The sequence below is a fragment of the Micropterus salmoides genome, unplaced genomic scaffold, assembly GCF_014851395.1.
Source record: "Micropterus salmoides isolate LMB-PRFRI ecotype aquatic unplaced genomic scaffold, ASM1485139v1 Ms_hic_scaffold_21, whole genome shotgun sequence".
Taxonomy (NCBI): Eukaryota; Metazoa; Chordata; class Actinopteri; order Centrarchiformes; family Centrarchidae; genus Micropterus; species Micropterus salmoides.
The window spans coordinates 28171308-28188058 of NW_024041262.1; the positions used below are offsets into that span (position 1 = coordinate 28171308).

Consider the following 16751-nt stretch of genomic DNA (forward strand, 5'->3'; position numbering starts at 1 on the left):
AAACTGAAAAAGAGTTTGATGATGCCTTCACTGTCTCCTTTCAAATCATGTAAAGAATAGTGTTTGGCCAGGACAACTTATAAAATAAAGGAGAAATAAAAGATTTTTATGTTTATGAGTAAACAATGACAGAGAGTCTCAGATGGACATGCTGTCAGGTGGAAACTTTTCAGGAAGTGAAAGTGTTGTTGCTGGATAACAAAATATTTTTACATCATCCAAAGTATCCAGAGAACTTTACCAAAGCTACCATGTAGCGTAGGAGCCATTATACATTCAAAGTAATGATTATATGTAATTATATTATTATAATAATGGTCGTTTGTCAGTTTTTAGTCTGAAAAAGTTACTAAAAGTTAAGTCTTGTGTCGCAGCAGAACTGTGTTGTAGTCAGTTGTTGTCGGGGGGAAACAATAGTGTGCAGCACCAGCTTCAAGGTGTTTCCTTGACAACGGTTGTTTTCTGTGGCTCCACGTTGCTGAGCAGCGGCCAATAACAGAGAAGAAGAATAAAAGGTCAAAAGATAAACAGAAAGTAAGAAGCTTTAAACAACGTTAGAGGTTCTGCAACTGCAAATGATTTCATTTTCTTAATGACTGTGAACACGTTCCCTAACTTCTTTTTTCCACATTGTCACAACCAAATATAAACTGTGGTTAACATTATCGTCGTCCTCCTCTTTCTGTTCACTCTCTGTAAGTCTGTAGTAAATGTAAAGTGTTGTTTGTGTCTGTTTTGGGTCTTATTTGTGGCAGTTATGCAGTAGACCGAGTCAAGACCAAGACCAGTTCCCCGCATTACATGACACACAATAAAATGTGGAACGAGATCATGGGTACTTCTCCATGACCTGATCCACATTCCCATTTAAAAACCTACATACAAACACTAAGAGCTGAAATCAACATAAGCATCTTTATTCAACTTTTCCATGCTCACTACTATCTCAGGGACAATCGTTAACAGTAACAACACATTTTTAATTAGGGTTATTTGTTGCATTTGAAGCAACACGTTTTCCATCCAATCAAAGTTAGGATGTTAACAAATAAATCAGACAATGCAAAAGCAATTTATTGATATTCCCAAAGATATGGTCTTGACTGGTCTTAATAAAATCCAGAATCCTCAATGTCCGAGACCGAGACAAGACCATCAAAAAGTGTTCTTAAGACCGGTCTCCAGTACTACACCACTACATTCCACATCAACTCAACTCAACAGTATTCATTTTTACTATTATTAATTAATTCAATACTACTATTCATTATTACACTTCTGTTAATACTGTACATATCCAAACTCCTTTATATTTAGATTTATAATTACCTTGATATGCAAAGTGAGCAATTGTCATAAGAATTTCCCCTCGTAGGTCAATAAAGTCTTCTGATTCTGATTAGTTCAGTGCTACAGTTTATACATCAAGAACAGATACAAGAAAGAACATAGATAATAAAGTGTGAGCGGACTTTGCTCCTGACAGTTGACTCTCTAAACTCAAGAGGGCTCAGGAAAATGTAAACATGTCAAACGGGACTAACAAACAGCAGAAGCTGTTGTTTCTCTGATGAGGACAGAAGTCTCTGAATCAGCATCCTGATCAACTACAGACGCAGAATAAAAGCTGGAGTCCTGATCTCTGTGCTTCATCACTGCAGCTGCATGCGCAGCTCACAGAGAGCAGACAGGTACTCGTCGTTGTTTTCGTCACAGTCCAGAGCTTTCTCATAGAACTCCTCAGCTTTCTTCTTGTCGCCTTCAGCTTTGGCCACCAGACCCAACAGGCCGTAAGACTGGGCGTCGTTCTCATCGAGTGAGAGGCGCCGCTCTGCGATCATCTTCAGCCCCTAAAGTAAAAGAAGGAGGAACATGTGAAGATGAATTTATGTCTGTTCTATGTTACATACAGCTGCCCCAGCGGCCTCGGACATAAACGGCATTCGCTTTGGATAAAAGCATCAGCTAAATGAATAACATCTGCCTGGTTTCAAAGACTGATGTGGAACATCTGGCCTGCGGCTCACTGTCCAGTCTTCATCTGAAGACAAAAGTCAGTGCGCTCGTCAATCAACCAATCACAGCAGACATTAAGAAAATTGTCCATCCCAGTGAAGGCAGAAGTTTCCTTGTGTAATGCCACCATCAAGTGGGTAAAGCGTAATGACATACAACTGGGTTTTGGTTATGGACCAATGGGAGCATCCCAAACAACCTATGAGGAGGAGCATATTTTTTAAAGTAAATACAAAGTGTTTGGAGTTTTTTTGCCGGAACTAACTCGATTCAATTTGTACTCGGCTTTGAAATTACAGTAAATCTTTTTTGCATTGGATTCTATTTGACTCAAGTGTTTTATTCAACAATAATCCAACAGTGTGCCGGAAGATCTGGCCAAGTTGAAGGTTCTTTCAGCGTGTCTGGATCGAGCTTCCAAACAGTAACATGGATGACTAAGTGATCGACTCTGTCTTAATTATAACATCATCAGACAATCGCGAAATAAATGTTTGCCTTATGAGGGAGAAGAAATGGTCATCTTGTTTAGACATTCTCGATTCAGTGCAATAAATAATACGAAGTTTGATAACAGGAAACGTCTGCATTTATTTTGACAGATGAGCCAGGTGTTACTTGCTTTGCAAAACCTTGTTAACAACATTACTAGAAAAGATTAAACAATCTACATGTTATATTTTTCCTTTACTTTGGCGAAATTGCTGGTCCACCTTCACAGCTGTCCATCGTACCCGGGTGCTACGGAAGAGTCTCTTTGTAGCTTCCCCACAACACCTTCGAATGTCTATTCAGCAACTGCAAGCCTCGTACATCTTTCTGTTTTGTTCATCAATAAATTATTTAATCGTATCAGTTGATTGTCGTCCTTGTTACTGAAAGGTAAACCCAGAGTCCTGAGCAGACCCTCCACATCGATTTGAACTATCCAGTCACCACACATTCACCATTTTTCATAAGTTTTGTTATGACCAACTGCATCAGCAGTCCTATATGACGCGATGCTCACCTTAACACACTTTTTCAACTCCCACATATTCGGTGTTAAATGCAGACCCTGTTGAGTGAATAAAACAGAGAGCAGATCAGTATGGTAAAGGCATAAATCTGGCATAACGTTGTGACATTAATCTTTTGTAAAGTCTGTTTTTCCAAAGTTACATTTTTTAATAAAATTGCATCTGTTCAAAAGGTCACCCACTCGGCCCCTAGCCTGCACCACCTAACATGCATGCGCAGGCTGTTTTGCTGGACTTCTGGATTAATACTGCATTCATATTTTCTCCTGTTTTAGCTTCTTTGCATTGGCTTCCAGTAAAATCCAGAATAGAATTTAAAATCATTCTTCTTACCTACAAAGCTCTTAATGGTCAGGCACCATCTTATCTTAAAGAGCTCATAGTACCTTACTACCCCACCAGAGCACTGCGCTCCCAGAATGCAGGGTTACTTGTGGTTCCTAGAGTCTCCAAAAGTAGACTAGGAGCCAGAGCGTTCAGCTATCAAGCTCCTCTCCTGTGGAACCAGGTTCCAGTTTGGGTTCAGGAGGCAGACACCATCTCCACATTTAAGAGTAGGCTTAAGACTTTCCTCTTTGATAAAGCTTATAGTTAGGGCTGGCTCAGGTGAGTCCTGAACCATCCCTTAGTTATGCTGCTATAGGCCTAGACTGCCGGGGGATTTCCCATGATGCACTGAGCTCCTCTCTCCTCTACTTTCTCTCCCTCTGTATGCAACCTCATCCCATTATTGCATGTTACTAACACAACTTCTCCCCTTTCTGGTAGTCTTGTGCTTTCTCGTCCCTCTCCTCTCTCCTCCTATCACTTCCTGCAGGTGTTTCTGGCTCTGGAGCTGTGGAGTCTGGATCTGTGGCTGCGGGTCACCTGCTGCCCCCGTGTTCCTGCTCGACACCCTCTGCTGCAACGACTATTGTTACTAGTCCTATTGTTATTATTGTTATTATAATCATTAACATTACGATTGTTATCATTAACACTACTATAAATATCTGTACCATTTTTCATTTAGTCTATAGCAACATCCCCTTTACTGTCTGTACCTCTGTGTGGATATTGTGTAGGCTGCCTCCCTCCCCTCTCTCTCTCTCTCTCTCTCTCTCTCTCTCTCTCTCTCTCTCTCTCTCTCTCTCTCTCTCTCTTCACCCCAACCGGTGGAGGCAGATGGCCGCCCACCCTGAGTCATGGTTCTGCTCGAGGTTTCTGCCTCTTAAAGGAAGTTTTTCCTTGCCTCTGTCTCCTAGTGCTGCTCTTGGTGGGAATTGTTGGGCTTCTGTAAATATCATCACAGAGTACGGTCTAGACCTGCTCTTTATGAAAAGCGCTGTGAGATAACTGTTGTTGTGATTTGGCGCTATATAAATAAAATTGAATTGAATTGAATATTCTGGACTGTGTTTTTTTCCTTTTCATATTCCGTGTGCGTCCTTGAGAAGTGAGTACAGTATTTAGTTTGTTCAGTTTATCACGTGTGATGTTTCTGTGTTTATCACCTTCCTCACTTCGTAGCATATATCATATATATTGCTGTGTTTGTTTTCATGTTTATAATCAATATATATAGCTTATGTCGGACTTTCCCTCTCATTAATTAGTACTGTGAGCGCTGACAGGTCAGTAAGGGACCGTCACAAAATCACCTTGTCTGTGTGTCATTAGTAAGCCTATACAACGGAGCCTTTTCAGTCCAAGTGTGTAAAATATTGAAGCTCCCTTATATAGTTCACGCTTTCTCCTCAGAAGTTATTCATCTTTGTTCATTTCGTCCTTATATTATATATTATTATATTGCTTTTATTCATTACATTTTCAGATGTCTAAAATGTCATATTTGTTTACATAGTTTGTTTATTCTCTTTACAGTTACACACACACACACACACACACACACACACACACACACACACACACACACACACACACACACACACACAAACAATGATATGCTCATACTAGATTTCATTCTACAATAAACAAGTTGCAAGGACAAAGAGTGTGAGAGTGGATTGGAAAGATTACCTACATCATTTTAATTGTTCTAACCGGACAAACTGTGGAGGTGTGCAGCCACAAAAGAAACATCCAGATAATTCATTCATTTTAATAGAGGTCTGAAGTTTGGGGATGAGAAGCCAACACCTCTTTTATAGTATCACTAATTTTGTTTTGTATTTCTGATAAGTTAAATCTGTGTTGGTGAACTCATTCAGTATAATGTCAATCAGTTTGTGTATTCACACACATGCAGATGCAGGCTCACCTCAGTGTAGTGAGGGATGGCTTTATCCTCCTGTTTGGTGTGATACAGATGAAAGTCAGCATAGTTCAGATGAAAAACTATTTTGTCTGCTGATGAAGAATTCCGCAATCCCTGTTGGAACAGCTCCTCAGCCCTGAGAGACAAAGAGATGATGATGATACATTCATACAAACTAAAACAGACGCAGAACATAAAGGCCAAGGACAGAAAGACAGAACATCACTGTAGCAGCGTAAATAAAGTACCTGCTGAAATTCTTTTCCTCTCCGTGCAGCAGTGCCAGATCAGCAATTGCGACAACAAATGAAGGCTTTATGTTAACAGCTTCTTCCAGGTGTTGAATACGCAGATGCTTCCACTGCTTCAACTCTATTGTAATGCGGCAGAACACAGTTTAGTTTAGATTTGTGCATTATGGGACATCAAAAGACCTTTAGACCTTCGTATTTGTTTGTATACTTTGTTTGTTGAAGGGCTTGCTGTTCTTGCTTGCTTGCTGCTTTTTCTTGTAGCACATAGCCAGCTGGTGGTGGATGAAAGCCGACTGGTTGGTCCTTTCCAGCGCTCGTCTCAGCAGATCAATGGACCGCTGATCGTCCCCCTGGAACATGAAAGCATAGGTTCAGTTAAGTTTAAGTTCACAAACAAAAGAAGAAGCTTACTTTATCCACCCATCCATCAGATCAATCAAACTGGATAGAGCTGCTTTGCCAAGTTATAGGTTGCACCTCAGCCTCCCCAGAAAAGCTTATGCTTGGGTGGGGGAGCGATCCGTCCGGTCTAAATGTGTGTGGGGAATTGAAGAAGGCTTATTGACTTTCCCTATTTGTATCCTTTGGGGTGCTGGTTGTCAGCAGGTCTGTTTGTGATTGTTAAAACAGGATCTCAAGGTAAATGAAGTGGTTCAGCATCTGATCAGGATGCTTCTGGACTCGGAAGAGATTATTTTTCTTTAGCTCAACTGAGAGTAATTCAGACCTACCTGAATGCGAAGATATTTGGCTATGTAGCGAATTGCATGAGGGTTGTCAGGATCCTTCTCCAGCGCTCTCTCTACCAGGGCTTCAGCCTCTTGGTGCTTCTTGTGGGCGGTCAGCTTCAGAGCCAGCATCGACAGCAGAACACCATCATCAGGGTTGATCTCCAGGGCTCGCCGAAGCTGTTTGATGGCCGGTGACTCCTCATCTTCCTGGGATGTTTCTAAATCACTCTGCAAATGAGAATCTGTTTTAAATCCCTGGGCTACAAATCTGCCATCAGCTTCATTGGAGCTTATTAGAAACAAGCTGACATTTAATGATCTATTTGAATAATCAAATCACTGATGGGTCCCTTTACTCATTGTGCCAGTTTGGTGCAACCACTGTTTATTAAGAAACATACCGGTTCTGTGCGGTAGAGGGCAATAGCGCAGCCAGCGTTCCACTCGCTGTCATCAGGCTGCAGCTCTAACGCTTTGTGGAAACAGTCAATGGCTTTGGGGTAGTAAGCTTTCAAACACTTAAGGTAGGTCCAAGCTTTTTCTCCATATACCTCTGGGTGGAGAACTGTGGTAGAACCAGCAGGATACTTCACCTGTAAAGAGGAGGAGCGGTGGGCGGAGAAAGAACTTGGTTGAGGAAAATGTGTAACTTGATTAGTGACTCTGATCATGTGTGAGTTTGCTGATAAAAGTTCCTCACAGAGCATTAAACCATTTTCAGTCTGTCCTAAAGCAGTGAGTATCCATACCAGGATGTCGTCCACCCTCTGGCAGTAACTATGTGACTGTTTGTAGTCTCCTGTGTGGTATTTCAGCCAGGCCTGGTCTCCGTACGTCACGATGAGCCGCCGCTCACTCTCCTCACCGTAACACTCCCTGGTCTTCTCCTCTGATTGGTTGAGAAGTGACATCGCCTCCTGTCGTCGACCCTGAAGATACCTGAGGAGAGACAGGCTGTTGTGAAATGTTGAAGAAACTTGGTTTGTATATTTTACTGTTTTTAAACTTTGATCAAGCTGCAGATTTTCAGACTGAAAGCAGCTCTGTTAGTCACTGAGGGCTCAGTGTTTCAGGAAAGGAGAGACAATGAAATACAATCCATAAAGTCCAGTTTGAGTGACAGATCAATGAGTTTGAAGGTTTATCAGACTCCAAAAGAAGAGAGGGCAATGTACTGTAGCTCGAAGAGCAGCGTATTTGCACCCTCTAGGGAGCTGCCACAGTCACAGCGGGTTGGGTCAGACCAGCGAGGATGTCATACTGGTCTGACTGGGCCAAAACTGTGGTACCGAAGAAAATTTGAAAACATGAAGATTCTCAGGTAAGTTCATCTTCTGAGCTCTGGACATTTATTCGGGTTGGACATCAGAGATCATGATGTCCTCAGGAAGAGGAAGTCACACTGGAGGAGAGAGGTTTCAATTCAATTCAATTCAATTTTATTTATATAGCGCCAAATCACAACAACAGTTATCTCACAGCGCTTTTCATAAAGAGCAGGTCTAGACCGAACTCTGTGATGTTATTTACAGAAGCCCAACAGTTCCCACCAAGAGCAGCACTAGGAGACAGAGGCAAGGAAAAACTTCCTTTTAAGAGGCAGAAACCTCGAGCAGAACCATGGCTCAGGGTGGGCGACCATCTGCCTCGACCGGTTGGGGTGAGAGAGAGAGAGAGAGAAAGAGAGAGAGAAAGAGAGTGAAAGAGAGAGAGAGAGAGAAAGAGAGTGAAAGAGAGAGAGAGAGAAAGAGAGAGAGAGAGAGGGATGTAAGGAGAGAGAGAGAGAGAGGGGAGGCAGCCTACACAATATACACACAGAGGTACAGACAGCGAAGGTAATGTTGCTATAAACTAAATGAAAAATGGTACAGATATTTATAATAGTGTTAATGTTAACCATCATAATGTTAATGATTATAATAACAATAATAACAATAAGACTAGCAACAATAGTCGTTGCAGCAGAGGGTGTCGAGCAGGAACACGGGGGCAGCAGGTGACCCGCAACCACAGATCCAGACTCCACAGCTCCAGAGCCAGAAACACCTGCAGGAAGTGACAGGAGGAGAGAGGAGAGAGACGAGAAAGCACAAGACTACCAGAAAGGGGAGAAGTTGTGTTAGTAACATGCAATAATGGGATGAGGTTGCATACAGAGGGAGAGAAAGTAGAGGAGAGAGGAGCTCAGTGCATCATGGGAAATCCCCTGGCAGTCTAGGCCTATAGCAGCATAACTAAGGGATGGTTCAGGACTCACCTGAGCCAGCCCTAACTATAAGCTTTATCAAAGAGGAAAGTCTTAAGCCTACTCTTAAATGTGGAGATGGTGTCTGCCTCCTGAACCCAAACTGGAACCTGGTTCCACAGGAGAGGAGCTTGATAGCTGAACGCTCTGGCTCCTAGTCTACTTTTGGAGACTCTAGGAACCACAAGTAACCCTGCATTCTGGGAGCGCAGTGCTCTGGTGGGGTAGTAAGGTACTATGAGCTCTTTAAGATAAGATGGTGCCTGACCATTAAGAGCTTTGTAGGTAAGAAGAATGATTTTAAATTCTATTCTGGATTTTACTGGAAGCCAATGCAAAGAAGCTAAGACAGGAGAAATGTGATCTCTTTTCCTGGTTCCTGTCAGAACACGTGCTGCAGCATTCTGGATCAGCTGAAGAGTCTTAATGGACTTTTTCGAGCAGCCTGATAATAAGGAATTGCAGTAATCCAGCCTAGAAGTAACAAATGCATGGACTAGTTTTTCTGTATCATTTTTAGACAGGATTCTGACTCAGATTCACCTCCTGCAGTACCCCCACCTCCTCCTGTAATGTTAATACTGAATGGGCCTTATGTCTGGTTTTCAGGCATACAGAAACACAATTATTGGGCATTGCCTCCCTGGGTCATGTCTTACAGGCAATAAACTAATCAATGGCTATCAGTCAACTACAGACAACTTGTGCTTCTGACGTTTTGCGCACATTAATCTGTACACACCTGCTTTAAATGATAAACTGTACCAACAAATGCATCCTCTTTCACTGTGAGACGCCTTACTGTACCTGACATAAGCCAAGAAGCTGTAGGACAAAGCCACTGCACCCCGCTGTCCCAGCTGAAGGTCTATATGTTCCTGTAGTCGAATGCTGAGGTTTTCCAGGTCCATGTCCTCCTCCTTCAGATCCCAGGTGAAGCGACTCTGCAGCTGCTGCAGTCTGGAGTGAAGAGAGCTGCTAGAAACACAGAGAGAGAGAGTGTTAATAACTCTGGTCTCTCACTAAGAAGCAGATTCAAGGTCTTTATGCTTGTTCTTCTGTGTGAAAGACCGGAGTCTGATTCCTCGTATGTGAACACAGACCTGATTCTGATTCTGGTCTGAATCAAAAGTACCTCATAGTGAAATCACAAACCCTCCTCTGAGAGGAAGAAGATCCAGATGAAGATGAAGAGGAGTTACTGTGTTATTGATCTGGCTGCTGTCACTTCAGAGACTGATCAGAAACTCAGAGAAACGAAACTGAAACAGATGATGATGCCTTCACTGTCCCTTCTGAAATCATGTTAAGCAGAGAGTTAGGTCACACTACAGAGGTTTATTTATAACTTGAAAAATAAAGGAAAAATAAAATATTTAAGGTTGTTTATGAGTAAATAATGACACAGAGTCTCAGATGGACATGCTGTCGGGTAGAAACTGTTTCAGGAAGTGAAACAGACTTCTTTTGTATCTGGATGTCAAAACGTTTTTATATCATCAAATGTATCGAGAGAACTTTACCAAAGAACAAAAAAGACAGTAATAAAATGACATAAATGAGATACAACAATAAATAAATATATTATACACAATATAAATGTATCACTTTAGTTGAGGTCAGCCTGTAGGGCCTGTAACGTACACTAGGTGGCAGCACTTCACCACAGAAGAAGAGTGTCTTCACTTTATGACCAGCTTCAAAACATCTTCAGCTGCAGGGATCAAAACATGAGACACATTTACAAAAGAATAAAATGTGCTGAAGCTGATTCTGTGTAATAATAAACTGCACGTGTTTAATTATATTGTTAAGTCACTGAATCACAGTAACGCCAAATAAACAACTCTGGTCCGAGAAACAAACCTGATTCAAACAAAGACTTGGACTCAGCTTGGAGTTACTCTGGTTAACGGTTTGGAAGTGAATTCTGGAAGCTGCTGAGAGGAGACCAAAATCAGGGTAATGTGTTTTCTAAAAAGATAAGTGTCTTTTTGACTGAGCACAGAGAGTAACACTAATCCAGACGGGCTGGAATAAAAGCTTTGTCAGTTTGCTCGAGCTCGACAGTCGACAGAAAAGGTTTGATGCTTCTGATAAATTAAACACAACAAACACTTTAAAGCTCAGATTCTCTGCAACAACTTAATAAAAAAATATTCTAATTTTAATATATATTTGTAAATCCAAACATCCTACAGCCCGGGACAGATTAAGAGACAAACATGTAAAAGGCCCCTGACCCTCCAATACAGAAGCAAGACCCCAAAAGACCCCCAGGTGAGTAACTCTGTTACAAAGCTTCATGTCATGTCATCAGTCTCTGAATGTGTCCAGCAGCTCCACGGCAGCCATTACAGATGTTTACACAGCGAGAAAGGGAGTTTATTCCTACAGGAGCAGCAGGTTGGACAGACGGATGTTACGTTTCCTCAGTCCTGCCTCTCTGATTGCAGGCAGGCTGTGTCTGAACTTGCTGCGGACTTTCCATTTCTCCATGATGCTTGAGCTGGAAGAGTCCTTATTAGGGCATGATGGGAGGAGGCACACCAGGAGGCTGAGCTGAGCTTATATAAAGCAGCTGTGATGTGTGAGACCAGTCTAAGAGTGAAACGGTGCTGTAGATCTCAGACTCAGACGAAGATACGAAGATGCTGCAGCCTCTCTGGACCTTCCTCACAGGACACTCGTCAGTCCTGCACTCACCTTTCTTCCCCGTTGTCTTCTCCTTGTCCGTCTACCTGTCCTTCTGCCTGCCCTTCCTGCTGCTGGACATGCTGTCCTCCAGGTGGGCCCTGGTGCGCAGGTACAAGCTGCAGCCTCAGAGCTCCATCAGCTGGGCCTCAGTGCGGAACTGCCTGGCTCTGACGCTCTACAACCACCTGGTCTTCATCTTCCCTCTGACCGTGATGCACTGGTACCTGAGGCCCGTCCTCCTGCCCCAGGAGGCCCCGTCCCTGCCTCGCCTGCTGGCCCAGGTCCTGGTCTGCCTGCTGCTCTTTGACTTCCAGTGCTTCATCTGGCACCTGCTGCACCACAAAGTGCCCTGGCTCTACCGCAACTTCCACAAGGTTGGTACCAAATGTTTTCTACACCATCAACATGCGCTTCATAGAAGACGAGAATTTTTATTCAGCTTGTTTAAGTTTTATATTTATTGTTGTGAAGCACTTTGGTAGCATATTATAATGATTATGTGTTATTAAGTTCCATATAAATAAAGCTGTTATTATTATTATTATAACACCATCCTAACGTTTCTTCTTCTTCGTCTTCTCCTCCTCCAGGTGCACCATACCTACACCTCCACCTCCGCCCTCACCGCAGAGTACACCGGAGCCTGGGAGACTCTCAGCCTGGGCTTCTTCGCCGCCGCCAACCCCCTCCTGCTGGGCTGCCACCCGCTCACCGAGCTGGCCTTCTTCGTGGTGAACATCTGGCTGTCGGTGGAGGACCACTGTGGTTACGACCTGCCCTGGGCCACCCACCGTCTGGTGCCTCTGGGGCTGTATGGCGGGGCCCGCCACCATGACCTCCACCACCTGAAGTCCAAGTACAACTTCGCCCCCTACTTCACCCACTGGGACCGGCTGGCCGGGACGCTGTGCACACAGCAAGACTGAACTGTAGAGAGTTTCTGACTCAAGCAAGATGATGGAAAAGAACTCATCCAAAGATTTGGTTTCTGAACTGATGAAAAGAATTTAATGAACTAATCTGAAGGATTATAAACGGACCTACAGGGTTTTAAATTCACCTGGAGATTTCTGAAATTATAGAAACCTGAGTGGGTCCAGAAGCTTTCTGAACTGGTCGAAAGTTCAGAGTGAACAGATTTCTGTGGATCAACAGCTGCTGTGCTGTTCAGAAATCCTTACCTCAGATTGTCTTTTATGTTAAAAGACTGAAGTACAAAGTGTTGGACACTTTTACACTCTATATTCTACTACTATTAATTTAATCATGTATTTATTTATTAACTCCAACAGGAGCACTGGATGTATGAGGAAGAAAGTCTTTTTGTCTTAAAATCCTTCTTTTGTTTAAAACATATTAGTGGAGATTGTTTTAACCAGACAGACTGATCACTTAGGCACAATCAAGAAATCCACACCTGAAAAGTGGATTTTAGGATTCTGCAACAGCAGCTGTGAAAAAGGAAAAGGAATTTTTGCAGTGTTATCTTGGGCATTAGTTAAATGCTGTTTGAGTGATGTTCACGTGCAGCTATGTTGTATTAAGGCGACATAATTATTATTAGTATTATTATCTTTAAAGTATCATGAAACATGTTCATATTGAACACACCTGTATAATTGCTGTAATAAGGCAGCTAACTAACAGATTAGTTATATAAAGATGTAGCCGGCGTCAGATGGACAGAGGAAGTTGAAAAAGTGACAGAGGAATTTCAGATGGATCAAAGAAAGTGAAGCGACTGCAGTGTGAAAGTGAAGGAGATAAACAGTGTGAATGAGTATGTTGGTGATGTTACTGCTGGAGTGAAATGTGCACAGAAAGTTTTTGGAGGTAAATGTAACCGAACGATGAATGCATTAATCTCAATGTATTATATTATAATGTAATCTGGGAATAAACTTTATTTATTTACAAAAGCAAAATAATTTCTTGTTTCTCATTTTGTTTCTCAGTTCTGCTGCTTTCACTCTGACACTCTGACTTTCCCTTCTGGCTGTTTAACCTGAACACCTCATCATTTTAAAATCTAATATTTATATATTTAGAACAAGTCAGACAAGAAAAAGGAATGCAAATAAATCAGCGTGTATTAATGCAGAAATACACTGCATCAGATTTTTCCTTGTTGTTTACAGTCATTCGGGTCATTTCAGGTTATTTCAGAGTCAGTTCAGGGAGTTTGGGGTGTTGCAGGTATCTCAGAATCAGAATCAGAATCAGAAGGAGCTTTATTGCCAAGTAGTGTTTTACACATACAAGGAATTTGCTGTGGTGATAAGGTGCTACATGCAGACAAAATACAGTCAACATAAATAAATGTGGAAATATATAAATATGGAACTGAAGAACAACGTTGCAGATATATACAGTGGGTACGGAAAGTATTCAGACCTCTTTAAATTTTTCACTCTTTGTTTCATTGCAGCCATTTTCCAAAAATCAAAAAAGTTCATTTTATTTCTCAGTAATGTACATTCAGCACCCCATCTTGACAGAAAAAAACAGAAATGTAGAAATTCTTGCAAATTTATTAAAAAAGAAAAACTGAAATATCACATGGTCATAAGTATTCAGACCCTTTGCTCAGTATTTAGTAGAAGCACCCTTTTGATCTAATACAGCCATGAGTCGTTTTGGGAAAGATGCAACAAGTTTTTCACATCTGGATTTGGGTATCCTCTACCATTCCTCCTTGCAGATCCTCTCCAGTTCTGTCAGGTTGGATGGTAAACGTTGGTGGACAGCCATTTTCAGGTCTCTCCAGAGATGCTCAATTGGGTTTAAGTCAGGGCTCTGGCTGGGCCATTCAAGAACAGCCACGGAGTTGTTGTGAAGCCACTCCTTCGTTATTTTAGCGGTGCGCTTAGGGTCATTGTCTTGTTGGAAGGTAAACCTTCGGCCCAGTCTGAGGTCCAGAGCACTCTGGAAAAGGTTTTCGTCCAGGATATCCCTGTACTTGGCCGCATTCATCTTTCCCTCGATTGCAACCAGTCGTCCTGTCCCTGCAGCTGAAAAACACCCCCACAGCATGATGCTGCCACCACCATGCTTCACTGTTGAGACTGTATTGGACAGGTGATGAGCAGTGCCTGGTTTTCTCCACACATACCGCTTAGAATTAAGGCCAAAAAGTTCTATCTTGGTCTCATCAGACCAGAGGATCTTATTTATCACCATCTTGGAGTCCTTCAGGTGTTTTTTAGCAAACTCCATGCGGGCTTTCATGTGTCTTGCACTGAGGAGAGGCTTCCGTCGGGCCACTCTGCCATAAAGCCCCGACTGGTGGATTGCTGCAGTGATGGTTGACTTACTACAACTTTCTCCCATCTCCCGACTGCATCTCTGGAGCTCAGCCACAGTGACCTTTGGCTTCTTCTTTACCTCTCTCACCAAGGCTCTTCTCCCCCGATAGCTCAGTTTGGCCGGACGGCCAGCTCTAGGAAGGGTTCTGGTCGTCCCAAACGTCTTCCATTTGAGGATTATGGAGGCCACTGTGCTCTTAGGAAGCTTAAGTGCAGCAGAAATTTTTTTGTAACCTTGGCCAGATCTGTGCCTTGCCACAATTCTGTCTCTGAGCTCTTCAGGCAGTTCCTTTGACCTCATGATTCTCATTTGCTCTGACATGCACTGTGAGCTGTAAGGTCTTATATAGACAGGTGTGTGGCTTTCCTAATCAAGTCCAATCAGTATAATCAAACACAGCTGGACTCAAATGAAGGTGTAGAACCATCTCAAGGATGATCAGAAGAAATAGACAGCACCTGAGTTAAATATGAGTGTCACGGCAAAGGGTCTGAATACTTATGACCATGTGATATTTCAGTTTTTCTTTTTTAATAAATTTGCAAGAATTTCTACATTTCTGTTTTTTTCTGTCAAGATGGGGTGCTGAGTGTACATTACTGAGAAATAAAATGAACTTTTTTGATTTTTGGAAAATGGCTGCAATGAAACAAAGAGTGAAAAATTTAAAGAGGTCTGAATACTTTCCGTACCCACTGTACATGTGCATTATTCTGGGTCTGTGCCGTGTAGAAGTAACGCAACGGAAGAGAATATCGTGTACATATAAATATATAAACTGACAACATAAAAATATACAACAACAAAGATCAACAATCAACAACAAATACGTGCAACGTGCCATTTGTATCGTTTGCAGGGGGGGATTGTCAGTGGGGGACCCGGGCCTTGTTAATGAGGCTGCAGACGGGTAGAGGCTGTTTTTGTGGCGAGAGGTTTTGGCCTCCTGCCAGAGGGGAGAGTCTGAAACAGTTTATGTCCGGGGTGGGAGGAGTCAGCTGCAATATTTCCTGCTCGCCTCAGAGTCCTGGAGGCCAGAAGAGAAGGAAGATTGCAGCCAATCACCTTCTCTGCAGAGCGAATGATGCGCTGCAGCCTGCCCTTGTCCCTGGCAGTGGCAGCAGCGAACCAGATGGTGATGGAGGAGGTGAGGATGGACTCAATGATGGCGGTGTAGAAGTGCACCATCATTGTCTTTGGCAGGCTGAACTTCTTCAGCTGCCGCAGGAAGTTCATCCTCTGCTGGGCCTTCTTGGTGAGGGAGGTGATGTTCAGCTCCTACTTGAGGTCCTGGGAGATGATGGTGCCCAGGAAGCACAAGGAGTCCACAGTGGTGACTGGAGAGTCACACAGGATGATGGGGGAGGGTGGGGCTGGGCTCTTCCTGAAGTCCACGACCATCTCCACTGTCTTCAGAGCGTTGAGCTCCAGACTGTTCTGGCCGCACCAGGTCACCAGATGGTCAATCTCCCACCTGTAGGCGGACTCGTCCCCACCTGAGATGAGTCCAATGAGGGTGGTGTCATCCGCAAACTTCAGGAGCTTGACAGACTGGTGACTGGAGGTGCAGCTGTTGGTGTATAATGAGAAGAGAACGGGGGAAAGAACGCAGCCTTGAGGGGAACCGGTGCTGATGGTCCTGGAGTCAGAGACATGTTCAGTGATCCACCTGCAGGTTGAGTCAGGCACGTTCAGCTGAGAGAGCTTTAAGGTCAGTGAATGTTTAACCTTAAGAGAGAGAGAGAAGAGTTTCACTCAGTGAGCACAGGATTCCTTTGTTGTCCAGCCGTTACAGTTATTATAGTGATCTGTGAGTCAGAGTCGGAGCAGTGACTCATTCTGCTGCTCAAACACACTTATTGTTCTTTTATCTCACTTTAATTGTTTAATGGCCTTTCCCTGGAAGCTGAACTTCAACCTCCCTAAAAATAAGATTCTTCCTGCAGACTCTTTAACGAGTGTACTTTTTAGAGTGATTCATTCACATCTTTTAAAAATACAAATCACATCATGAAATAAAATTAAAAAACTCTCACTGTGACATTTCTGCTCTGCTGAAATGTGGCGTTGAATTTATTTTCTGTCCAGGCTGGTTTTGTTTTAGATAAATGTATAAGGTCCCTCCTGCCGCTGGGTCTCGGTGTGTCTCGGTGGACTGGGAGGCTACTGAGGTCTTACTGGACTCTAACTGGACTCACAGCTACATTCTCTTCAACCTCGGGCACA

The 16751-nt window shown here is 43.0% G+C and overlaps 2 protein-coding genes across 3 annotated transcripts; one reads left to right on the forward strand and one right to left on the reverse strand.

The window, feature by feature from the left end:
- Nucleotides 1–896: 896 nt before the first annotated feature.
- Nucleotides 897–10888, reverse strand: LOC119915782 (interferon-induced protein with tetratricopeptide repeats 5-like). 2 transcript variants are annotated; one of them, XM_038735518.1, is made up of 12 exons: nucleotides 10389–10888; nucleotides 10167–10236; nucleotides 9658–9817; nucleotides 9330–9500; nucleotides 7027–7216; nucleotides 6679–6870; nucleotides 6278–6505; nucleotides 5755–5896; nucleotides 5541–5664; nucleotides 5296–5428; nucleotides 3026–3073; nucleotides 897–1850 (listed from the first exon to the last, which is right to left on the reverse strand). In XM_038735518.1, the coding sequence occupies exons 3-12, from the start codon at nucleotides 9660–9662 to the stop codon at nucleotides 1653–1655; spliced, it is 1431 nt and encodes a 476-aa protein (XP_038591446.1). In that variant the 5' UTR covers nucleotides 9663–9817; nucleotides 10167–10236; nucleotides 10389–10888; the 3' UTR covers nucleotides 897–1652. The 2 variants fall into 2 exon arrangements, with proteins under 2 accessions (XP_038591446.1, XP_038591447.1); XM_038735519.1 differs by having other exon boundaries at nucleotides 9330–9497; nucleotides 9658–10236.
- Nucleotides 10889–11108: 220 nt separating this feature from the next.
- On the forward strand, nucleotides 11109–13147 carry ch25h (cholesterol 25-hydroxylase). The gene is made up of 2 exons (XM_038735524.1): nucleotides 11109–11593; nucleotides 11810–13147. Exons 1-2 carry the CDS (start codon nucleotides 11174–11176, stop codon nucleotides 12143–12145), a joined length of 756 nt encoding a protein of 251 aa, XP_038591452.1. The 5' UTR covers nucleotides 11109–11173; the 3' UTR covers nucleotides 12146–13147.
- Nucleotides 13148–16751: the final 3604 nt, after the last annotated feature.

Coding starts and splice junctions, on each gene's coding strand:
- LOC119915782 (XM_038735518.1), bottom strand. Junction 6,506..6,678: donor CCCTCTACCGCACAGAACCG/GTATGTTTCTTA, acceptor TCTCATTTGCAG/AGTGATTTAGAAACATCCCA. Junction 5,897..6,277: donor CCAAATATCTTCGCATTCAG/GTAGGTCTGAAT, acceptor TTCATGTTCCAG/GGGGACGATCAGCGGTCCAT.
- ch25h (XM_038735524.1), top strand. CDS start 11,174: ATGCTGCAGCCTCTCTGGACCTTCCTCACAGGACACTCGTCAGTCCTG. Junction 11,594..11,809: donor TCTACCGCAACTTCCACAAG/GTTGGTACCAAA, acceptor CTCCTCCTCCAG/GTGCACCATACCTACACCTC.